General features: G+C 40.3%; 1 protein-coding gene across 1 annotated transcript in view; it reads left to right on the top strand.

Annotated features, from left to right (window-relative positions):
- Nucleotides 1-23698, top strand: part of LOC114647854 (leucine-rich repeat-containing G-protein coupled receptor 6) — a 440711-nt gene that overhangs the window by 384200 nt on the left and 32813 nt on the right. Inside the window, exons 11-15 of the mRNA XM_051924410.1 lie at nt 477-548; nt 1610-1675; nt 8452-8523; nt 12773-12844; nt 13894-14019. Coding sequence (XP_051780370.1) covers nt 477-548; nt 1610-1675; nt 8452-8523; nt 12773-12844; nt 13894-14019 — 408 coding nt within the window. The remainder of the gene's footprint in view (nt 1-476; nt 549-1609; nt 1676-8451; nt 8524-12772; nt 12845-13893; nt 14020-23698) is intronic.

Raw genomic sequence — 23698 nt, 5'->3', positions numbered from 1 at the left:
ATATAGTATGTGAGCTAAAATGGAATTTCGAATGAAAAAAAAATTACTTAGAAACATTTTTCTGGACCACAAAATCTTGTAAGATTGTTTTTACATATGCAGAATTCTGCATTCCAAAGAACTTTACAGAGATAAATTGGCGATCTTCACTTGACAAACTGCCAAAGAGTTCTACACTGGAAATGAACTTTCACATCTAATCCACAGGATTAAATAGTTGTAAAATGAAGGCTAGGGAGACAGCATTATTATTGAGATTTAAATTCCTGGTTGTCCCCCTTTTGGGAATTCTTCCTGGTCAACTTGACACAGAATGTCAGGGACTGAGGTAGAAATTAAAGACTTTATATGTGGCATGCCTGTGGTAAAGATATGCTTATTAGCACTCATGTTATAATGAAGTGAGAAGCTGTGCTCTTCAAATACTAAATGTCCTCTAATATATATATATATATATATTTTTTTTTAACTTGCAGAACGCTGACAAGGGCAGGACTCACCGCTCTTCCAAGAAGTCTCTGTCAACAGCTACCAAGCTTGAGAGTACTGTAAGTCCCATGGTCTTAGTCGGCTAAAAGGAGCTGGTCAAGTCCTGGACGTTTATCAAAGCAGAGGCGTAGCTAGGGTTTTCAGCGCCCGGGGACAACTGAAGATTTCGCGCCCCCTCCTATTTGCCAAAATGCAATGGGGAAGGGAAATTTGGCGCCCCCTGGATACTGCGCCCTGGGACAGATGTCCCCCCTTGCCCCCCCCTAGCTATGCCACTGTATCAAAGATAACAATCTTATAATATTTATTGGAATCTAAGTGCAAAAAGATTGTATGGTGACACAGTGTCACCTATTGCACAACTGTACTCAGGTCCCATTCTGGGTGGTTTGTCATGTGGTGGGTGCAGCAACACACTGTAATCAGCGCATGCACCCAACAGTGGCTAGTGCTGCCACCTCAGATGTCCCACATTCTGGGTCTGAATCATACACATGGTGACTGTCAGGTTGGAGATGGCATATTCTTTAACATTTTGAGTTGAGGTTCCTCTCAAATCTCCAAAGACATGCATATTAAGTTAGACAGCAAAAATAAATTGGCCCCAGTGTGGGTGTTGTGCACGGTGAGTGTCTAGCTCCGTGTCTTTGGATGGTTCTTACTTTGCACGCAGTGCTGCAAGAATAGGTTACAATTCTAACTCTAATCCTAACTAAACTCCTAATCCCCCATCTTTGTGAGTTTCTCTTCTCCATCCCCCTAAGTGGTGCATCTTAGATGAATTAACAATTTTAAATTGGCCCTCTGTTGAGGTGTGGATAGGCCCTGTGATGGACAATGCCTGTTCAGGCCTTGTTTCTGCTGGCAAATGTGGCTCTGGGCCTCAGAATTTGATTAAGCAGGCCTGAAAAGGTTACTTGCTATGTTATGCACCTATATGAACTCACTTAATTTTTAATTACAGGTAAATTTTAAATATTTGTCAAAAGTGTTCTTATATTTTTAAGCATTAGATCTGCTACTGTCAGATGTTTGCCTCTTACTAATTGTAAGATTTACATCATCATGTCATTTTGTGTATCTGGAGGCTTCTAAGAAATGTGTCTTTGGTGTTTTTCAGGGAACTGTCTCATAACCAGATACAAGAACTCCCCAGCTTTCACCACTGTCGGCAGCTGGTCGAAATGTAAGTCACTTGTTTTTGTGATATTTCGAGATTTATTTCCCTGCAGAAACAAAATGGTGGCTACTTAATAAGCAACATAACCTTGTACTTAAGGAATCTGGCTGCAAACCAAAAACCACTGACTCCCACTGTGTCCCAGCTAGAGTCATTTCACATACTTATACTCAGATTGTATCAACATGTCTATTGTTCAATTGTGTAAACTCACTTCATGCAAGTGTAGAGTCACAGACTGGCTGAGGCCTATCCCAGCAGCATTGGTCTCAAGGCAGGAGAGATCCCTTGGGATGGCCTTCACTACTCAAGATGCTCTATAAAATTAAAAGCAGGTTAGAGTTAAACCATTACTGAAGAAATTAGTTTGTAAGACATTTGTTTTTTATTAGATTATAACTAACTTCCTTGGTTCATTCTCCAACATTGACTGACTGTGTGACACTCTTGGGGTCTCTTTAATTTGTAAAAGCTCATTTTGTGAAAAATCTGATATGTCTGGCTTCTACAAATTTACATAAATAAAACAGTAAATGTAGCAGTTACAGATTGCAAGCCAACGTGCTGAAAAATTATTAGTTTTTCTCCAATCTTCAAAAATGATTAGCTTTTACTTGTTTTTTGTTTGTTAATTTTTATTTTTTTCGATTAATATTATTCGTTCTTTCTTTCATGTGAAGCTTATTCTCATGTAAAGTACAGATGATGGATATTTAGCTAAAATTAAAAATGGAATGTACTTTAGGAGGGCGGCACGGTGGCGCAGTGGGTAGCGCTGCTGCCTCGCAGTTGGGAGACCTGGGGACCTGGGTTCGCTTCCCGGGTCCTCCCTGTGTGGAGTTTGCATGTTCTCCCCGTGTCTGCGTGGGTTTCCTCCGGGCGCTCCGGTTTCCTCCCACAGTCCAAAGACATGCAGGTTAGGTGGATTGGCGATTCTAAATTGGCCCTAGTGTGTGCTTGGTGTGTGGGTGTGTTTGTGTGTGTCCTGCGGTGGGTTGGCACCCTGCCCAGGATTGGTTCCTGCCTTGTGCCCTGTGTTGGCTGGGATTGGCTCCAGCAGACCCCCGTGACCCTGTGTTCGGATTCAGCGGGTTGGAAAATGGATGGATGGATGGATGTACTTTAGGTGTTGCCATCACTTTAGAAATGTAAGAGATGAGACCATTAATGTGAGACACTCTAGTCCAGGATGGACTTTCTCTCTGGCCTTTCAGTTAGATTACTGAATGCTTTTATTTTGCACAATTAAAGAACCACATTGAAATGAATTCTGAGCTACGCTTATGTATAACATGCATTTCTACAGATGACATTGATTTTGTGTTTAATAGTGTGGCACCCAGTTGGGGTTCATGCCCGGCCGGGATGCCCAGGAGGCCTGGAGGAGGGCTTGTGCCTCCTCCAGGACACGAGGGGGCAACCGCCCTGGTTGCTTTGGGGGCCACGGGTACAGAGCATGGAAGCTCTACCCTGTAGGGGCCCGTAGTCACCGCCAGGGGGTGCCCCGATGCCTTGGGAGTCCTGGACCTCAGCACTTCCGCCACACCTGGAAGTGCTGGCGGGAAGAGGATTGGGGACACCCGGAGGACTTCCGGATACACAGCCAGAGGTTCCGCCTCAAAGGGGTGTGGCTACAGAAGCTCCGCAGGATGCACCTGGAGTCCATCCGGGGTGTATAAAGGGGGCCACCTCCCTCCAGTCAATGGCAAGAGTCGGGAGGAGTAGGGCGAAGCTTAGAGGAGAGGAGTGGAGGTGGACCTGAGAGACTGAAGGCATTGTGTTGTGTGGCCAAGGACTGAAGGGGAGATTGGTGCCGAGGCACTGGGTTGTGCTCACGATAAGTGTAAATAGTAGTGTATAATAAACGTGTGGTGGACTTTACAATGCTCTCCATCTGTCTGCGTCCGGGTCATATTCCACAATAGATTTATATTAGATGCTAGGGTTACACACAGGAATTTGAAATAGGAACATATTGACACAACAGAATCAATTCCCTAATCCTATTTCTTATCAACATGTCAATGTAACATTCTCTAAGACTAGGACTTCTACCTTACTCTCGTCTCACAAAACCCTATGGTTCACATTGCCAGTTTTGGACTTGAGCCACAGCAAAAACTTAAAACCTTTTCATGTGACTTGAAATGCATTTGTGTTACCTTTGAATAACAAGTTTGAAAACCCTTTTATGGGTTTACGTGTATTGAAAACCATTTTGTTTAGAAGAAGCCATTATTGAAATCAACTGGCAAATCAAGACCCCAGTACAGCTTTATTTGTAGTTGACACTGAGTTCTGGCAGATTGAATGAGTTATTCAGTATCACAAATGAATGTACAGATTTACAGAAGGGAAATCTAATTTAAGTAAAAAAAGAAGAAGAAGCAACAAAGCCAAGCAATTTCCTGCTAATCGGTGTCTATCTCTGAATCCGTTTCTGCACACGTTAAAACACTAACTTATATAAAAATGTAAAATATGAATCTGTGAGCATCACTCACATAGCAAATTCATTTTACAATTGTTGGGTCACCTATTTGGGAAAGTAACGGTTAACTTGTTACACTATCTGATTCATGCACTTCTCTTGTGACATCAGGATATCCATCTTGACTGTGGAGGGAGGCAGCGTGTTCCAGAAGCCAATTCCATCTGCACAGAGAAACATTTCCAAATGTACAATAAGTCTTCCAAATTTCTCTCTAGAACAATTATTTATTGCACACCATCTTAAATTCCCTTTAGATATTATTATGTTTTTTTGTGAAAGTGGAAGTTAAAAGAGCAGTTTATCTGTGTACAAATTTTGAGGGTATCTCTAGGGAGAGTAATGGAGCTTTCTAATGTCTGCCAATCATTGTGTTGTATTTTCAGCAAATCATTTTTCTTCATTCCTTGATTTTCTCTAAAGCAGTGCCATAAACATTGAGTTTTTTATATCTTCTTTTCACTGACCCTTTACATATCTTTACTTTTCAGACAGATATTAATGTATTGCATGAAATATTCAAATGGTCACGTTAACCACCTTAGACGCTTTAAGTCTACAGTTCTTTCTTTCTTTCTTTCTTTCTTTCTTTCTTTCTTTCTTTCTTTCTTTCTTTCTTTCTTTCTTTCTTGTGTATTAAATCTATCACTGTCACACTCTATTTCCAGCTACTTCCTTTCTATTCTACAAACCTGGTAAGATTACTTTTCATTTCTCTTTTTCACACTGTTCTGTATTGAATAGATAGATAGATAGATAGATAGATAGATAGATAGATAGATAGATAGATAGATAGATAGATAGATAGATACTTTATTAATGGTACTGTATATTATTATTTTTTATTATTACAGCACTGATGATAATGGTTATTAATATTATTAATCAAAGAATATATCCTCACACACATTCACCTACACAGTACCAGTTTAGAGTCGCCAATCCACCTTAATAAAAGGAAAAGTGTAAGTTTGTCTGAGTATCTGTGGGTTCAACTTGTTGCTATGTTTCTGAAATTCCAACATCAAGTGCATTTGTGCATTAGCACTGCTTTTACAAATCCCAAACCAAATGAAATATAAAAGAACCATATGCATTACATTTTCATTCCAGCCAATGGTGCATCACATAAATTTGTAGCAATATGTTTTACCACTACAAATGTGTGTGATGCACCATCTGTTGGAATAACAAATGAAGTGCATTTTATTACTGCATGCATCACAAAATACATTGCAGTAGATGGTGAGCTGCAGCCATTAGCACCGAGGTTTACGTTGTTTACTTTGATTTCAACCTGTTTAAGATGGGCAGCTCAGCTGAGATTTGGAAGTAATATCAGAGTACCAGAATATAAGCCTTCTGTATAAAGAGAGAGCTTGCAAACTCCATTTAAATCGTGCCACAGTGGAGAGCTGCAGCGGGCTGATCGTTATTATTTCTTTTATGGATTTCACATAGAACAAAAACCACTTACCCATACAGTACTTGTAACATTAAAGTTCCTCAAAGTATCAAGTCAGGTCTCATATGTTCTACTGAACTCACAAGCCTGTAAGAGGCGATCAAAGTGCGATATAAATTCAATAAAAACTTTCGCCAGAGACTATGTCAATTGATTGGGCATCCTATCAAATAAAACTCACTCTTTTTGTGTCATTGGTCAGTCGTGTGTTTGTAGTGACTAACAGTTCAGTGTGACAAAAGTGTATAACGAGTGACAACTCAGAACTGATGTGCCTCAGCAAGCAAATATCTTTCACAGCAAGCAGACGTCAGCTGGATTCCTTTTATTTGTAACAGCAATGGGCAATAACAGACATGTTTGGTTATTTTATTGGGTTTAAAACAATCATTTTTCAGAAGGTTTTCAAGATGATTAATACCCTTTTCAATTGCGGCTGTTCCACATTTTAAATGAAAACAATCTCCATCCACACTCGTGTTTTTGCCTTGTTACCAAAAGTATCGCTTTCCATACTGGCAATGCGTGCATCGGTAACAAACTCCATGAAGGGCCTGTACTGAAAAATTCAGAGCCACGTGAAAATCTGATTCCCATGTACTTTGTACGCTTTCAAAACCATCTCTCTGGACTGTCATAGCTCGTACACAGCATATCCATCCATCCATTTTCCAACCCGCTGAATCCGAACACAGTGTCACTGGGGTCTGCTGGAGCCAATCCCAGCCAACACAGGAACCAATCCCAGGCAGGGTGCCAACCCACCGCAGGACACACACAAACACACCCACACACCAAGCACACACTAGGGCCAATTTAGAATCGCCAATCCACCTAACCAGCATGTCTTTGGACTGTGGGAGGAAACCCACGCAGACACGGGGAGAACATGCAAACTCCACGCAGGGAGGACCCGGGAAGCGAACCCAGGTCCCCAGGTCTCCCAACTGCGAGGCAGCAGCGCTACCCACTGCGCCACCGTGCCGCCCACACACAGCATATCAAAAGGAACCGGTGCGAGTTGCCTTCATGTCACGTTAACATGCTGATTGAATGTTGAAAGTACGTCAGTCTTAAGAACTGGCGACGGTCACCTTGTCATTAAATAAAAATAAAGGAAATGTTAAAGTGACACTTTAAAAAAATGTGTTTAGCTCAATGTCTGTTAACAAGGTGACAGATTATAAGCAGTCCATAGCAATCAGAGCACATCCTGTACTGAACAACATTTGTAAAGCTAACTCAATAAATATACGTGCATCTCTTATCATCCCTTTTTCTTCATTGTGCTTTCTTGTCTCTCTCAGTCCTGTAATATTGTGAGCTCGGCTGAATTCTTCACCCATCCACTTCGTTAATTGTGTTATTATTAATTTTGCTGCCCCTTACTGAACAAATTAGGTTTAAGTAATGAATGTTGATTAGGGGCAATCAACTGAGTTATTTACAATATGATTTTCACAAGTTTCTAATTTTTCACTACAACGTTAACCCCACCGGCCATGGGATTTATCTTAAAAATACTGTATAGCAATTGGTAATTAATTCAACAGAGTGTAATTGCATACTGCAGTACCTTTGAGGTCAGTCATGTAATACCCTAAAATCATGAAATGCCCTCAACATCAGTTATGAAACGCCATCCTATTACACTACTTTAGGGTTAAGATTAGGGTCCCATTACACTATGGTTAAGATTGGGGTTGTGGAAGGGTTACCTAACTCAAAGAGAAGGGTCTAACTACACCCTGCAATGCCTATGATGTAGGTCAGATAATGCCCACAGCGCCAGTCACGAAACCCCCTTTGAGTCAGATAACCCTCCTACAACCCTAATCTTAACCATAGTGTAAGGGGCCCCTAATGTTAGCCATAGTCTAATATGATGGGTGTTTTATGACTGGCATCATGGTTGTTTTATGATGTTGTGGCGTTACATGAATGACCTTATGGGTACTGCAGTCTGCAATTACACTCTGTTGGACTCAAAGGGCTGTTTCGTGACTGACGTTGTGGGAATCACCTGACCTTTTATGCCTGTATGCCATGTTCAAACTTTACAAAATGCAATTTAGATGCATACAGACAAGCAGCACAACAAGTGCCATGGAATGCAATTCTTTTACAGTACACCCGTTACGTCGGAAATTGAATATTTTTATCTGCAAAGAGTGACCAGTCAGTGAATGACCCATTATAATGAGCTGGATCCAATAGGGGAAGGTTCATTAAACAAACATGAACCAATCAGATTCCAATTAGTTAGTGTTTTCGGAAAACCAAATTTACACCCGTCCGCACTGAAATGCTGACGTTACATTTTTAAAAGTATACGGCTCTGGAGAGAGTCTTTGTTTTCAGGGTTTGAAAATGATGGAGTAGTGTGGACGACAGGCAAAACATAGACAAATGTATTCATATTTAAATGAAAGCACATTATTGTGGACAGGCCTGCCTTACACCGTAATGGAGTTTCACACTGAGGAATGTATAGCATCCAGTGTGATATTCATGCTGAATAAAACAGCTTAAAAACAATGATTCAGAAATAAAATTAAAAAAAAGTTTTATAAAAAAATATATATATACTGTATATTTAATTATTTTTGTCCGACTCCTTATTCCTCAGCAACGTGTCTAAATTTGTTTAACATCACAAAAAAAAGTACAAGGTGTCTGGCCGGATTAGCACAGGAATGCATATCTCTATTTCATTACTGATATTTCATTTTCATAGAAATGTATTTTATAAAGAAAATGTAGAAAAGTAGAACCCCCTCCAGTTTTTACTCATTATTTGGTATTTCTGCATTTCTTTTTAAATAGAGGCCTCCAGTACAATCATATCAAAGAGATTCAAGAGACCACCTTCCAACAGCTGACTGCCCTGAGGTCCCTGTGAGTCTTGTTTTCGTTTACAATTTATTACCTTATGGTGAGGGTGGGAACAAATGTAAATTGTTTTTCTCAAAAAAGAACGACAGACAGAAATTTTCTCTCATAGCTGCTAAGTCTTTTTCCTCCTGCCAGATTTAACTCAAGAAGTAATTTTCATTCAGTTTCAGACCACAACATTTCATAATTAAAATATTTTAAACTGAGTGGAGTTTTCCAGCTGACAGACAATAGACTGACCAGACGCAGCCCAACAGACATGTAGAAGACCCTTTGTGCACACCACCCTGGAGGTGGGATAGTCTTGTCAAATTCAGTTGATTCATACTGTGAAGAATTTAGTGAACTTCCTGAAGTAAACAGAGAAACAACTGCAAAAATATGACTTCTTTAAGAGCACGTTTATATCTGCCATTCATTTATTTACCTGCTTTCTTGCTTACAAGGGAGGCAAAGCATTAAGTGCAATGCAAGAACTAACCCTAGATGACAAGACATGACATACTTGCTTTAGACCAATTTAGGGACACCAATTAACCAAAAGAGCATTTCTTTGAACTCACAATGACATGGGAAGGACATGCAGAGAGTGATGAGCTGGCGGCTCGAACTCAGGTCCTCAAAGTTTTAAGGCAGCGTCATTAACCACTGGGCTACTGAGTTTGAAGAAAACAGACTCAGGAAAGAAGTGGAAATCCACACATTGATAGATACATTTGAAAGGTGCGATCTATAAGAAAGAAAGATACAACGGTAAGGAGGGAAGTAAAATAGGTAAAGTAATAATAAGTAAGTATTATAAGGACTTATATTTGTATATATATGGACTTTATTTGTACCAGAGGGTAAATTCCCTTTTTGCAGTAACTCAATAAATTTTAAACAACTCCCCTCAAATACCCACAAGAAATGCAAAAAAAAAGAGAAAACCTCTGACTTGACTGAAGATAACAGAGCAGTCACAGTGAGGCGATATAAAGAGATAATGCTGTAGGTATAAAGGAGCACACTGCAGGGTATAAAATCACGCAGAGTGCCCAAGGATGACACCAGTGCCTGAGGAGCTCTGTTACACCTTATTGGAGGAGCAGCTTGTCTGAGATGGAGTGAGGATTAAGTTTGGTGGAAAGCATTAAGTACTGGCTTGCCTCTGTATAATTAGGAATGTTTGATTGCTTTGGAATAAGATGGATGAGCTGTCACCCCTTATATTAGTCACAGTGTGTTTAGGTACTGTGACATTTTGGCCACTGTGGAGAACTGGCTTAAACTCCTTATCACAGTCACTCTTACACTGTTTCATTCATTTTGAACTAGTGTGGTGCTATCACACATTGCATGGCTGCACTCGGGCCCTAATCTGGCATTCTGAAGTGGTTTGTCATGTGGTGGCTACAGCAACGTGCTGTATCAGCACATGATCCTATCCTCCTCCTCCTCCTCCTCCTCCTCTCAGTGCTGGATGGATTTCATCTGATATGATGAGACAAAGTGAATAAAGGAAGGAGGGGGACTGGAGAGTAAGTTGCATTATCCTGATTAATGTCTATGTTACTTCCGCTGCAAATGAGGACTCAAGAACAGAAATGATTCACTCTCTTACCAACACTGTAATAACGAATCATTCTGAACATATGACTAGAACCATGGGACTTTGGAAGGAACAATAACTTACATCATTATGTGTCATGTTTCAGTCATGTACACTGGACCTACTTTATGTAAATTTAAAATGCCTTTTAAATGTAAAAGTGTGGCACAACTGGATAGATCTTACCACAGTCTGACCCACCACACGTCTTTCTAGAAACCTGTTACTAGACGACAACAGCTCTCTTATCATTAGCCAAGCCAGACGCTCTTCAGCCGAGTAATTCTTGTGTGTTTTTGAGAGGAGTTGTTATTGTTTCTTATAATATATCTTGAGCTTATGCAGCAAAGCCAAAATGCTTCATGCTTGTGTGTATGTTTTTAAAATAATATTTCTGTTTATCTCGAGTTTCTGTAAAGTCTTTAAGTGTACCTTGGGAACAAATAATGTCTTTCTTTCTTTCTTTCTTTCTTTCTTTCTTTCTTTCTTTCTTTCTTTCTTTCTTTCTTTCTTTCTTTCTTTCTTTCTTTCTTTCTTTCTTTCTTTCTTTCTTTCTATTATATAGTGCCTTTATCTATCTATCTATCTATCTATCTATCTATCTATCTATCTATCTATCTATCTATCTATCTATCTATCTATCTATCTATCTATCATATAGTGCCTTTCATATCTATCTATCTATCTATCTATCTATCTATCTATCTATCTATCTATCTATCTATCTATCTGTCTTATAGTGCCTTTCATATCTATCTATCTATCTATCTATCTATCTATCTATCTATCTATCTATCTATCTATCTATCTATCTATCTATCTATCTATCTAATAGTGCCTTTCACATTATCCGTCTATCCATCTATCTATAGTTAGGTCCATAAGTATTTGGACATTGATAAAATGTTATATTTTAAGCTCTGTGCGCCACCACAATGGAAATGAAGCAATCAGGATGTGATTGAAGTGTAAGCGTATAGTTTTAATTTAAATGTTTAACAAAAGCATTGTATGAGCCATTTAGAAAAGACAGAAATTTTTCTACATGGTCCCCCACATTTACAGGGGCTCAAAATTATTTGGACAATTGACTGATAAGAGCAGGTGTGAGCAGGTCCCTCATTATTTCTCATTAATTAATTAACTATTAAGCAGGTAGAAAGTCTGGAGTTGATTCCAAGTGTGGAATTTACATTTGGATGTTGTCACTGTGAACTCTCAATATGAGGCCCAAAGAGCTGTCCATGCAAGTAAAAACAGACCATCATTAGGCAGAGAAAACAGAACCCTTTAGAGAGATAGCAGAAACTCCAGGAGTGGAAATCCTACACTTCAATCATGTAATGGTTTCTTCCTTTCAAATCCATTGTGGTGGCATACAGAGCCAAAAATATTAAAATTGTGTCACTGTTCAATACTTATGGACCTAACTCACCAAAAGTTCAAAAGGTTTATGGCTTAGGACGGTGGTTCTCAAATGGTGGGGTGGACCCCCCTAGGGGGGCACGAAGTAGCAAAAAGGGGGGCGCGAAGATGTGAAAAAAAGAAAACAAGAATCCAAAATATGAAAAATACATCTATCGAAACCAAAACAAATTGACTTAAACTACATTCTGATACTAGAAAAAGAAATATAGAGTTAGATAAATGTCAATAAAAGTTAAGTAGGTATAATAAAATATGCATCTAGGATATATCATTAATTAAAAAAGAACAAATTGGTATTATTGGGTTCTTTTCAAAAAAACGTTAGGGAGGCGCGATTAAAACTGTTATGAAAATTCGGGTCGTAAATACTTAAAGGTTGAGAAACGCTGACTTAGGATTTGCCTGACAAAGATACCTAGAATCTGAATCCAGTGTAAGAACTAATAAGTTCAGATATATTCTAATATAATATCTATCTATCTATCTATCTATCTATCTATCTATCTATCTATCTATCTATCTATCTATCTATCTATCTATCTATCTATCTATCTATCTATCTGTCTGTCTGTCTGTCTGTCTGTCTGTCTGTCTGTCTGTCTGTCTGTCTGTCTGTCTGTCTGTCTGTCTGTCTGTCATATAGTGCCTTTCACATCTGTCTATCTATCTGTCTATCTATCATTAAAGGTATGCAGCCTCTTATGATTGATGTGGACCCCCAAGCACATGTGGTAGTGCACCACCTCCACACCCACTCTGTGAATGGTGGCTGTGTGTACAGTAGAGGCGAAGAGTGAATGAGAGGCCAGTTGATCCCTAAAGCTGTTATTCGCTGTGCTTCTTCCTTGCAGTAGCACAATGGTTAATTGACTTGCAGCAAGTAGATGCCAAAACATTTTTTTCTTTTTGTACATATTACATTTACTCTGTGAAGAAAAAAACATTAGGCCATATTGGACGCAACAACAGATTGGATAACAAATCCCCCAGCTAATAAATAGACAAGTACTCATGTGCTCTTGGAAAAAGCTCAGTTAGAAGTTTATTAGAGAAATGCCAGCAGGGAGCTGACCAACGTCTCAGCACAGGAGCCACTAGCTAGCTGTTTTTATATCGTATAGTGTCATTCATTGTAAATGTTACAACACACTACAGTAGTGATATTTTCAGATATTTATAGCAAAATACTAAATGCTAATTTCTTACCGTATTTCCTTTCAATCCCTCTTCTAGTGATCTGAGTTGCAACAATATAGAATTCATTCATCCGGAAGCCTTTTCTTCCTTACGGTCTCTCGTTAAGCTGTAAGTAATCTTCATTTTAAGAATATTTTCCGAAACCCCATTAAATCATTGTGTTAATAATCATCATGTACTGCTTTGCTGGTGTGTTTTGTTTTTCATTAAAGTTTAAAGGTTTCTGCTATTGACAGTCAGTTGGTTTGGTACCTTACGTAGCGATCTTTACCTTCAATGGGCTATTGCAAATATCACAATTTTTCATATAATTGGGTCACTTTTAGGATAGAATTTGGAAGTGGGCCGACATGATCAAAGAGTGCATTACTATAATGTGGCAATAAAGACATAATTAAAGTAACCTACAAAGAAGTAAAAAATAGCTGTGGCCATTAAAACTAACAAATTAGTTGCAACAATGAATTGCTTCAAAAACGTTTAAAAAGTCTGCTCTTGATTTAAAACGAAACAATTAAAAACATCATATTCAAAATAAAATATTCTTCAAGGATGGTGGTTGGGTGCATTTGGAGATTTAATAAATTTGCCAACCTTTCTGAACACATGTTTTCACTTTGTCATTATGGGCTGTTGAGTGTAGATTGATGAGCAAAGATGGCAAATTTATCCATTTAAAATTAAACCTAAAACACAATAAAGTGTGCAGAAAGTATAGTGGTCTGAGTACTTCCAGAATTTACTTTTTAGAGACCATGGCATGATTTGAACTTGGAGTAACATGGAGTACTAACTGCTGAATTGGAATATCATCCAATACTATTATTTTTAATTTTTATTATTCTTTGTAATAATAATCATTGAGTGAATCAAAAACAACATAAAAGTTCATGCTGTCGAATGTCATGTGTCTGTTTTTTACAGAACAACATTAACAAGCTCATATCGTGGGCAGACCATATTCTGAGTTGAGGATATTAGGTGTTCCAGTTTTGCTTGCTACTTTTGTTCATTATGTATTAACAGCTGAATTTCTCATTTTGTTTCCATGAAGCTGGAATTTCTTTCTGTGTGCACTCCTGGTGGGAGACTCTGGAATCTTTCTTCTGTTTCACTCATGTGTATATCATCATCTTCTCTATCCTCTTGACCCACAGGGATTTGACTGATAACCGGCTGAGCACTCTACCCTTGGATGGTCTCAGCGGACTCACCCATCTCAAACTGAAGGGCAATTTGGCCCTTTCTGAATCCTTCAGCCAGGACAGCTTCCCCAAAATGAGGTAGGAAGTCAGCCCGTGTACTGTTTCAAGACACATTTGTGACTCCTTCAGAATTGCTTGAATTTCTACTTATAAAAATAAGAAGCGGCAAACTAATAAAATGTACTTAATTTAAATCCTTGTGTTACGCAAAATTCAGCGGCCAGGTTGCTAACGTGTTCTAGAAAGAGAGATCACATTACAGTAATCCGTCACTTATCGCGGGAGATAGGTTCCAAGGCCGACCGCGATAACTGAATTTCCGCGAAGTAGGGACACCATATTTATTTAATTATTTAACATGTATTTCGACGTTTTTAAACCCTCCCTGTATTGTTTACAACCCACCCTTTACTCTATTAATAACAGGGACAACTGCTAAGCAATATGAAATCGGTAGATAAGTTTACACTTACTGTATAGCGAAGTACACGTAGCTATATATGACGTGATGATGGTGATGAATATGCTGCGCAGTAAAAATGATGATGATTGAAGGTGATAATCCCCTGAATGCAGTAGCAAGAGCACGTTAATGTTGAATGAGTGAAATGAGACTTCCTGGTTAATGCAGCACTCCGTCGCTGAGCCAATCAGCAGCACACAGGAACTTAACTGCGTGCTCTGATTGGGTAGCTTCTCAGTCATCCGCCAATAGCATCTCTTGTATGAAATCAACTGGGCAAACCAACTGAGGAAGCAAATACCAGAAGTAAAAAGACGCATTGTCTGCAGAAACCCGGGAAGCAGCAAAAAATCTGCGTTATATATTTAGATATGCTTACATATAAAATCTGCGAAGTCGTGAATCCGCGAAAAGTGAACCGCGAAGTAACGAGGGATTACTGTATACCAATTTTATACTCTTTGCATTGGCTTTGGGTGGATTTTTAGGATTTGTCTTAAAATTCTGGTACTTGTTGAGAATTGAACGGACACACTCCAGTCTATTTATCCACACTTCTTCACAAATATACTGCCTCCCACGCACTATGATCTCCGGCTCAGAATCTGTCAGTTGTTCCATGTCTCCCTATTATAATAAAAAAATCTTGTGAGACGAGACTTTTTATCCTGCGACGAGAAGTGATCTTTTGCAGAGAGACACTTTCATGTCCCATGAGACGAGACTTTGTGCCAAGAGATTTAACCAGGCCCGGGGATGGAAATAAAAGACAAAGAGTAGATGACAAAGTAAAACGTCGAAAAGAAGAATTCAAAAACGTTGGCACGATACACATGCAGAGCAGGTTAGAGATAATGGAAGTACAAAAATTCGAAGTCTCAAAAAAATGATAGTAAAGATCGCATTGGCGCAAACAAATGGAAATTATTACTCGGTGAAGTAACAAAACAGAGAAAAGAGATCAAATTTAAATTTTATGTCGGAGACTTGCAGATTGTCTAATTCATGTTGCCATCAGTGAAAACTAGTGTTTCTTCCCAATGAAGAGGCGTATCAGTGAGAATTAAAACATTGGTTGTTTGGTGAAAGTGAAATCCTAAGAGAGAAAATTTCAAGCCCCGTGAGACAAGACTTTATGCAAAGAGATTTGGAAAAGTGCTGCCCACATCTAAAACATTTTCATCCACACACACGGTTCAATCACTTCTCATTTGTGTGAATGCTATTGTCCGACACAGTTCGTGTAGAGAGAAAGAAACGATATTCACTCACAAGCAGTTATACATTGCATTGTCACGATGTAATTCCAAACATGGAATCAAAATTCAATGCAATATTGAGAAAAAGGTAAAAGCGAAAAGAGATCAAATATATGGACATACAGTAGGTGATATGACAGAAGTATGCAGAGGATGTCTGGGGGAGAAGAGAGGCAAGGGAGTGAGACAAAAGGACAGCTACTCTACAGGCTTTTAAATATTCAAAGCACAGCGCGAGATGCAGATCACGTGGCATGGCAGCAGCAGCAAGCCAGCAGCTGATCGAGCAAAGAGGAGGAAAAAAATACAGTATTTGTTTCCCATTGTATCACCGTTTAAGAGGAGCAACCATGTATCTCCTAGGGGTGCGTTCAGCCCCCATCTTCCCAACGCGAGCGGCAGAGATGCAAAGTGGCAGGTGCGTAGCACCGGCAGGGGGTTGGCGGGTGAAGCAAGAAGGGGGCAAAGCCTCCTAATATGAGATTAAAAACAAGAGGGGGACAGAGCCTTTGAATCATATGCACCAAAGATTTGGAACAATCCCCCTCTTCATCTTCGTATGGCTGACTCTGTGCACTCTTTTAAAAAACAATTAAAAACTTTCTTGTTTAGCCAGGCTTTCGCTTAGGGTCTTATTGGTATTCATTTTATTTTTATTTTATATCTGTTTATTTTAATTTAATTTACTTAATGTGTTTGTTAGATTTTCCTGTACTGTTTATCTTAATGTGTCTATGTCTTCCCTAGCTTCAGCTTTTTCTTTTATTGGACAGTGCTTTGTGACTCCTTGTCTGCGAAATGCACTTTATAAATAAACTTTACTTGCTTTCTTACTTTCTCCACGACCCTGAATAGGGTTAAATGAGTTTAGGAATGTTATGCTATTAATAAACATGTTGTCATGCAACAATAGAAATTAAGAAAAATCCACCATAATAAAAGGATGCATGTGTGCATGTGTCTGGTTGCTGTTTCTCTGTCATTCCAAATTGATGGTGCAACACAAACATTTTTAATCATAAAATACTTTGCATTTCTCGTTCCATTAGATGGTGCATTGCAATCATGACCACTGCTTTTACAAATCACAGGCTATGAACGTGTGATGTTGCAAGAAAAAATTGTGAGCCCTTTAGAATTACTCGCATTTCTGAATCAATTACTCATCTAAATGTGATGTGGCAAACTAATAAAATATTCTTAATTTAAATTCTAGTGCGCTTTATTGTGGGGATAGGCTTTGTTTCTGCATAACCCTTAATTGGATTAAATGAGTTTAAGAATGTTACGTTATTAATAAACATACTGTCGTACAATGGTAGAAATTAAGAAAAATCCATCATAATAAAAGGATACATGGGTCTTGTTCAGAAAGTGGACGCCATCTCCTTCTTGTTGTTTGTTTTAGACTGGCCTACCCTACTACAAACCCTGAACTTAAGGTACCTGGGGGTAAGGCCAGGTACACCAAGGTCCCTAATCTTAAGAATTTAGAGTAGGTGCCTAATCTTAAAATAGTGTAAGGGTGTCTAATCTTAAAAACAAGTGGCATACGCTTTTGGCGAAGTGGCATCCGCTTTCTGAACAAGAGCCGGATACATGTGTGTATGTGTGTCTGTCTGGTTGCTATGTCTCTGTCATTCCAAAAGATAGCACAACACAAACATTTTCAGCAGTACAATGCATTGCATTTGTCATTCCAATTGATGGTGCATCACAGACATTAACACTACTTTTACAAATCCAATACCAAATGGTGTATAACAGAGACATGTGCATTGCATGGTTTCCTGCAGATGTTAATGTTGAGGTCTACGTTGATTAATTAGATTTCAGCCCATCTTAGACGGGTTGTACAGTTAATTTCTTTAATAAAGAAAGCAGGATGAGATTAGTGGCACTCAGAAATAAACTGCCATGTCATTTTGGTGAGGAGAATATGTCGTTTCATTTAAGAATTAGTTGAATGTGATAGTGTAATAAATTAACAATGGATTTGCACAATTCTACTGCGTTGTCTCCTTACTGACTGATGATCTTAAGTTCTACAGGTTTCCCATGAAGCATAAGGACCAGAGTCCCACATACTGTGTTAAAGGCTGATTCCTGTAGTCTATGAGGCATCAGTGTGGGGTCACTTTTGTCACTGTAGTTGAATTTGAACTTTAGGTTGCACTGAGTGAATGATATACAGTCGGGTTCTTACTCCAGTGTAACAAACTGATGCCATACTAGTTTAACAGGATGTAACATATACAACGCCACTCTGCCCGGCCGTCCTGCAAAAAACGATCAATAACTTAGCTATTGAAGTGAGGGAAAGTTCCAGTAGCATGGGAATTTTATCCCTTTTCAGTTTTGACATGGCAACATCACTTGTAATATACATCCACATCAGGTGGGATCATTAATAACTAAAAGAAAAAGAGGGGGGCACAGTTATTAATGCAGCTGTCCCATGAGTCCATTATTAAAAGCTTTGAATCCTTGCCTCTATCACTGCTGTGGCAGACAGCTGGAGCCCTTACCCGACCAGGACGCCCAGAGTATGGAAGGACCAGGGGAGAGAGTGTTTTCAGGACAGCGTCTCCCCCAGGTCGACAGAGGGCAGCCCCCTTGGTTTTCAGCGTGGCCGTCGCCAGGGAGCACATGGACATTTTCAGAGCCCTACTTGGCCACACTTCCACCACACCCAGAAGAGTGGCTGGAAGAATCATGTTGGGCACCTGGAGTCCTTCCGGGTCCCCTACAAATGGGAGCCGGTCATCACCACTTAATGGCCAGAGTTGGGAGGAAGAGCACAAAGCCTGAGGAGGAGTCGAGGCAGATGGACATGTAGCAGAGAAGGGACAGTGTTGTGTCGTGATGTTTTGGTGATCTGTGCACTGAACTGTAAATAAATTGTGTGCTGGGTACAAAACCTGTCTCCTGCCTGTCTGTGTCAGGGCTGGCTTTACACTGCGTTTGTGGAGTTTGCACATTGTCCCTGTGTTTGTATTTATTTCTGGGCACTCCAGTTTTTTCTGAACATATGAAAAAACCTTGTCTTCACGTTAGGTGGTGTAGAAGGAGAATGAGCAACCTGGTCAGAATGGATGAATGACTAATTCATTAACCATCTCGGAGGCCCGTGTGACAAGGAAGACGGATTGGCCAGCGGAACAAAAAATAACTTTGTAACCGGCTGGTATCAAACAAAGGAAGGACCAGCAATAGCTGGGAGTTGGGAACAATTCCATTCCCCATATGCTAGGTGGCAGTGATCCTCACATGGGAACTCAGATGGGAAGCTCACAGGGGTTCTTGGGATATGGATTCCAGAAATGCAGCTCTGTCAGGGTTCCTACGTACCACTAGAGTGCGCTGTTGGAGGAAGACCTCCCTACTTTACTTATGGTCTGGAAATGCTGCACAGAAGACATGGCATGGCACTGCAAGCATTCCTGAGTCTGGCATAAAAGAGAGCCAGATCCCTTACGTAACTGAATCAGAGTCAGGAGGCAGTGGGCAGCACTCAGCAGCGGTGGAGGAGAAGATAGATAGATAGATAGATAGATAGATAGATAGATAGATAGATAGATAGATAGATAGATAGATAGATAGATAGATAGATAGATAGATAGATAGATAGATACTTTATTAATCCCAAGGGGAAATTCACATTCTCCAGCAGCAGCATACTGATAAAGTCATACATGGAGCTGCTGAAAAGGCTGCCACTCTCTGCGGCGCGAAAAGGAAGAATTATTAGTTTATTGCGCATTGATTGTGTAATTGTGGCACATTGCTGGAAGGAATGTCTGTAAAGGTGCTTTGTGGAATAAATATTCTTTTTTTTATTCATATATCGTGAGTTGTGTTACTGTGTCTGTGGTTTGGGGTTCTCTGGTGTCCCCTTGTAGTCACAGTAGTATTTCTAAAGTGAGTGGGTGTATGTGATGTGATTGACCGTTACCTCATCCAAGGCTATAGTATTTTCTTGTGCCTGGTATTGTTGGTTTAGGCTCTGTCCTAGAACCACAACCCTGAATTGGATTAAGGGGATTTAAAAATTGGCCATTCCTCATGTTTATAGTCAGTAATGAAGTCTCCTACTGAAAGCAAAATGTGCAGCATAAAAGAATCCAGAATTTAACAAAAAGCATACGTGCACTTAGACAAAACATATCAACTTTAACAAACTTAAGTAAAATTGAATTTGTCTAATACATGTAGCTTTTCAAGTGAAGTCTCAGGTTTTTATTAATGTGGTCAAAGTAAAAAGATACATACCTATAATAAAAATACACAGGTACTGTTTATTGTGTGCACATGTATGTGTGTGTGTGTGTGTATATCTATATATATAAAATCCCTATTCCATTAGCAAGTTAGGTGTCCGTGTGTGGGTGTCTTCTGGTGAAGTGCGCATGCGCGGGGCACGGTGCGATGTGCGATATTACTGTCAGAGAAAGTTAGAGGCGTTTTACGGAAAAATACAAACCAGTATTACTGCGAGAGGAAATTAAAGGTACACAATACAGTGACGCATATTACAGCCACATACAAGCCAGTATTACTGTCAGAGGAGATTAAAGGCATATTACCGACGCACACGCCTGTATTACCGCCAGAGAAAATTAAAGGTATATTACGGACGTATATTACGGACATACAAGCCAGCGGACATACAAGACGGTATCCTTCAATAAGGGCGCGCACAGGCATCCTTCAATAAGAGCCCGCACAAAAAGGCGAGCCTCAAAAGGACGACCTCAATTGGGCGCAACGAATAAAGGCGCGCGTAAATAAAGATCTGCACCTTTGTTGCTCTTCACATATTCCACAGCCATTTGAACTAAATTATCTACGCGCCCTTATTGAATAGAGCCGTACAAGACAGTATTACTGTCACAGAAAATTAAAGACACACAATACACGGCGGCAGCCCATGAAGAACGGTCAGCTCAGCAAGTACACATCAACAAAAGAAAGGCTGAAAGAAAGAAAAATACGACCAACAAAAAGAATGAGATCAAAGTCCCTTGCCATTTAATATAGACTGTTCCTACTAATGTTTATGCACTACTGTTCTAGCGCCCGTTATTGTAACGGACTAAATGACTAGTATATATATATATATATATATATACATATATACAGTGCATCCGTAAAGTATTCACAGCGCATCACTTTTTCCACATTTTGTTATGTTACAGTCTTATTCCAAAATGGATTAAATTCATTTTTTTCCTCAGACTTCTACACACAACACCCCATAATGACAACGTGAAAAAAGTTTACTTGAGGTTTTTGCAAATAAATTAAAAATAAAAAAACTGAGAAATCCCAAGTACATAAGTATTCACAGCCTTTGCTCAATACTTTGTCGATGCACCTTTGGCAGCAATTACAGCCTCAAGTCTTGTTGAATATGATGCCACAAGTTTGGCACACCTATCCTTGGCCAGTTTCGCCCATTCCTCTTTGCAGCACCTCTCAAGCTCCATCATGTTGGTTGGGAAGTGTCGGTGCAGAGCCATTTTAAGATCTCTCCGAGATGTTCAATCGGATTCAAGTCTGGGCTCTGGCTGGGCCACTCAAGGACATTCACAGAGTTGTCCTGAAGCCACTCCTTTGATATCTTGGCTGTGTGCTTAGGGTCGTTGTCCTGCTGAAAGATGAACCGTCACCCCAGTCAAGAGGTCAAGAGCGCTCTAGAGCAGGTTTTCATCCAGGATGTCTCTGTACATTGCTGCAGCCATCTTTCCTTTTATCCTGACTAGTCTCCCAGTTCCTGTCGCTGAAAAACATCCCCACAGCATGATGCTGCCACCACCATGCTTCACTGTAGGGATGGTATTGGCCTGGTGATGAGCGGTGCCTGGTTTCCTCCAAACGTGACGCCTGGCATTCACACCAAAGAGTTCAATCTTTGTCTCATCAGAGGAGAGAATTTTCTTTCTCATGGTCTGAGAGTCCTCCAGGTGCCTTTTGGCAAACTCCAGGCGGGCTGCCATGTGCCTTTCACTAAGGAGTGGCTTCCGTCTGGCCACTCTACCATACAGGCCTGATTGGTGGATTGCTGCAGAGATGGTTGTCCTTCTGGAAGGTTCTCCTGTCTCCACAGAGGACCTCTGGAGCTCTGACAGAGTGACCATCGGGTTCTTGGTCACCTCCCTGACTAAGGCCCTTCTCCCCCTATTGCTCAGTTTAGATGGCCGGCCAGCTCTAGGAAGAGTCCTGGTGGTTTCGAACTTCTTCCACTTACGGATGATGGAGACCACTGTGCTCATTGGGACCTTCAAAGCAGCAGAAATTTTTCTGTAACCTTCCCCAGATATGTGCCTCGAGACAATCCTGTCTCGGAGGTCTACAGACAATTCCTTTGACTTCATGCTTGGTTTGTGCTCTGACATGAACTGTCAGCTGTGGGACCTTATATAGACAGGTGTGTGTCTTTCCAAATCATGTCCAATCAACTGAATTTACCACAGGTGGACTCCAATGAAGCTGCAGAAACATCTCAAGGATGATCAGGGGAAACAGGACGCACCTGAGCTCAATTTTGAGCTTCATGGCAAAGGCTGTGAATACTTATGTACATGTGCTTTCTCAATTTTTTTATTTTTAATAAATTTGCAAAAACCTCAAGTAAACTTTTTTCATGATGTCATTATGGGGTGTTGTGTGTAGAATTCTGAGGAAAAAACTGAATTTAATCCATTTTGGAATAAGGTTGTAACATAACAAAATGTGGAAAAAGTGATGCACTGTGAATACTTTCCGGATGCACTGTGTATATAATATATATATATATATATATATATATATATATTGTAAGCGGCCCGGACACAGACAGGCAGACACCCATAGTTCAAGCACCAACACACGTTTATTGTACATTTTATCAAATTTCAAGTGTGCACAACCCAGTGCCTCAGCACCAATCACCCTTAGTCCAGGCCTTCTCAATAATGCCTCTCTCTCCCTCTCTCTGACTGCCTCCACTACTCTTCTCCAAGCTCTGTCCTTCTTCGCTCCTGACTCCAGCCATCAAATGGAGAGAGGCGGCCCCTTTTATCTTCACCCGGACGTGCTCCAGGTGCCTCCCAGTGAACTTCTGCCGGCACTCCATGGTGTGGCGGAAGTGCCGGCCGTGCACCCAGAAGCACTCCAGGTGTCCCTGGTCTTCATGCCCCCAGCACTTCCGGGTGTGGCGGAAGTGCTGAGGACCAGGGCTCTACAGGCAACTGGGCACCCCCTGGTGATGACCACAGGCCCCTATAGGGTTGAGCTTTCATGCTCCTTTCCCGTGGTCCCCATAGCCACCAGGGCGGTCGCCCCCTCATGGTCTGGAGGAGGCATACTGCCTCCTTCGGTCCTTCCGGGCGTTCTGCCTCCAGCCGCTCGCCACTATATATATATATGTGTATATATGTGTGTGTACACAAACACACATACATCCATCCATTTTCCAACCCGCTGAATCCGAACACAGGGTCACGGGGGTCTGCTGGAGCCAATCCCAGCCAACACAGGGCACACACAAACACACCCACATACCAAGCACACACTAGGGCCAATTTAGAATCGCCAATCCACCTAACCTGCATGTCTTTGGACTGTGGGAGGAAACCGGAGTGCCCGGAGGAAACCCACGCAGACACGGGGAGAACATGCAAACTGCACGCAGGGAGGACCCGGGAAGTGAACCCAGGTCCCCAGATCTCCCAACTGCGAGGCAGCAGCGCTACCCACTGCGCCACCGTGCCGCCCAACACACATACATATATATATATATATATATATATATATATATATATATATATATATATATATATATATATATATATATATATATATATATATATACACACACACATATACACACTATACATACACTGTATATATATTTATATATATATATATACATATATAAAATCAGTTATTTCCCTTTAAGTCGTTTTTCAGTTAAATGACACTTACCAAGCAGTTGTTGCCTCTTTCAGTATGTGAACACCAGGGTATAGAATATCTCCAGGTCTGGAACGTG

This window comes from Erpetoichthys calabaricus, chromosome 3, assembly GCF_900747795.2.
Source record: "Erpetoichthys calabaricus chromosome 3, fErpCal1.3, whole genome shotgun sequence".
Classification (NCBI taxonomy): domain Eukaryota; kingdom Metazoa; phylum Chordata; class Cladistia; order Polypteriformes; family Polypteridae; genus Erpetoichthys; species Erpetoichthys calabaricus.
Note: the sequence above shows the minus strand (reverse complement) of the source record. Positions and strands in the feature narration are given on the sequence as shown.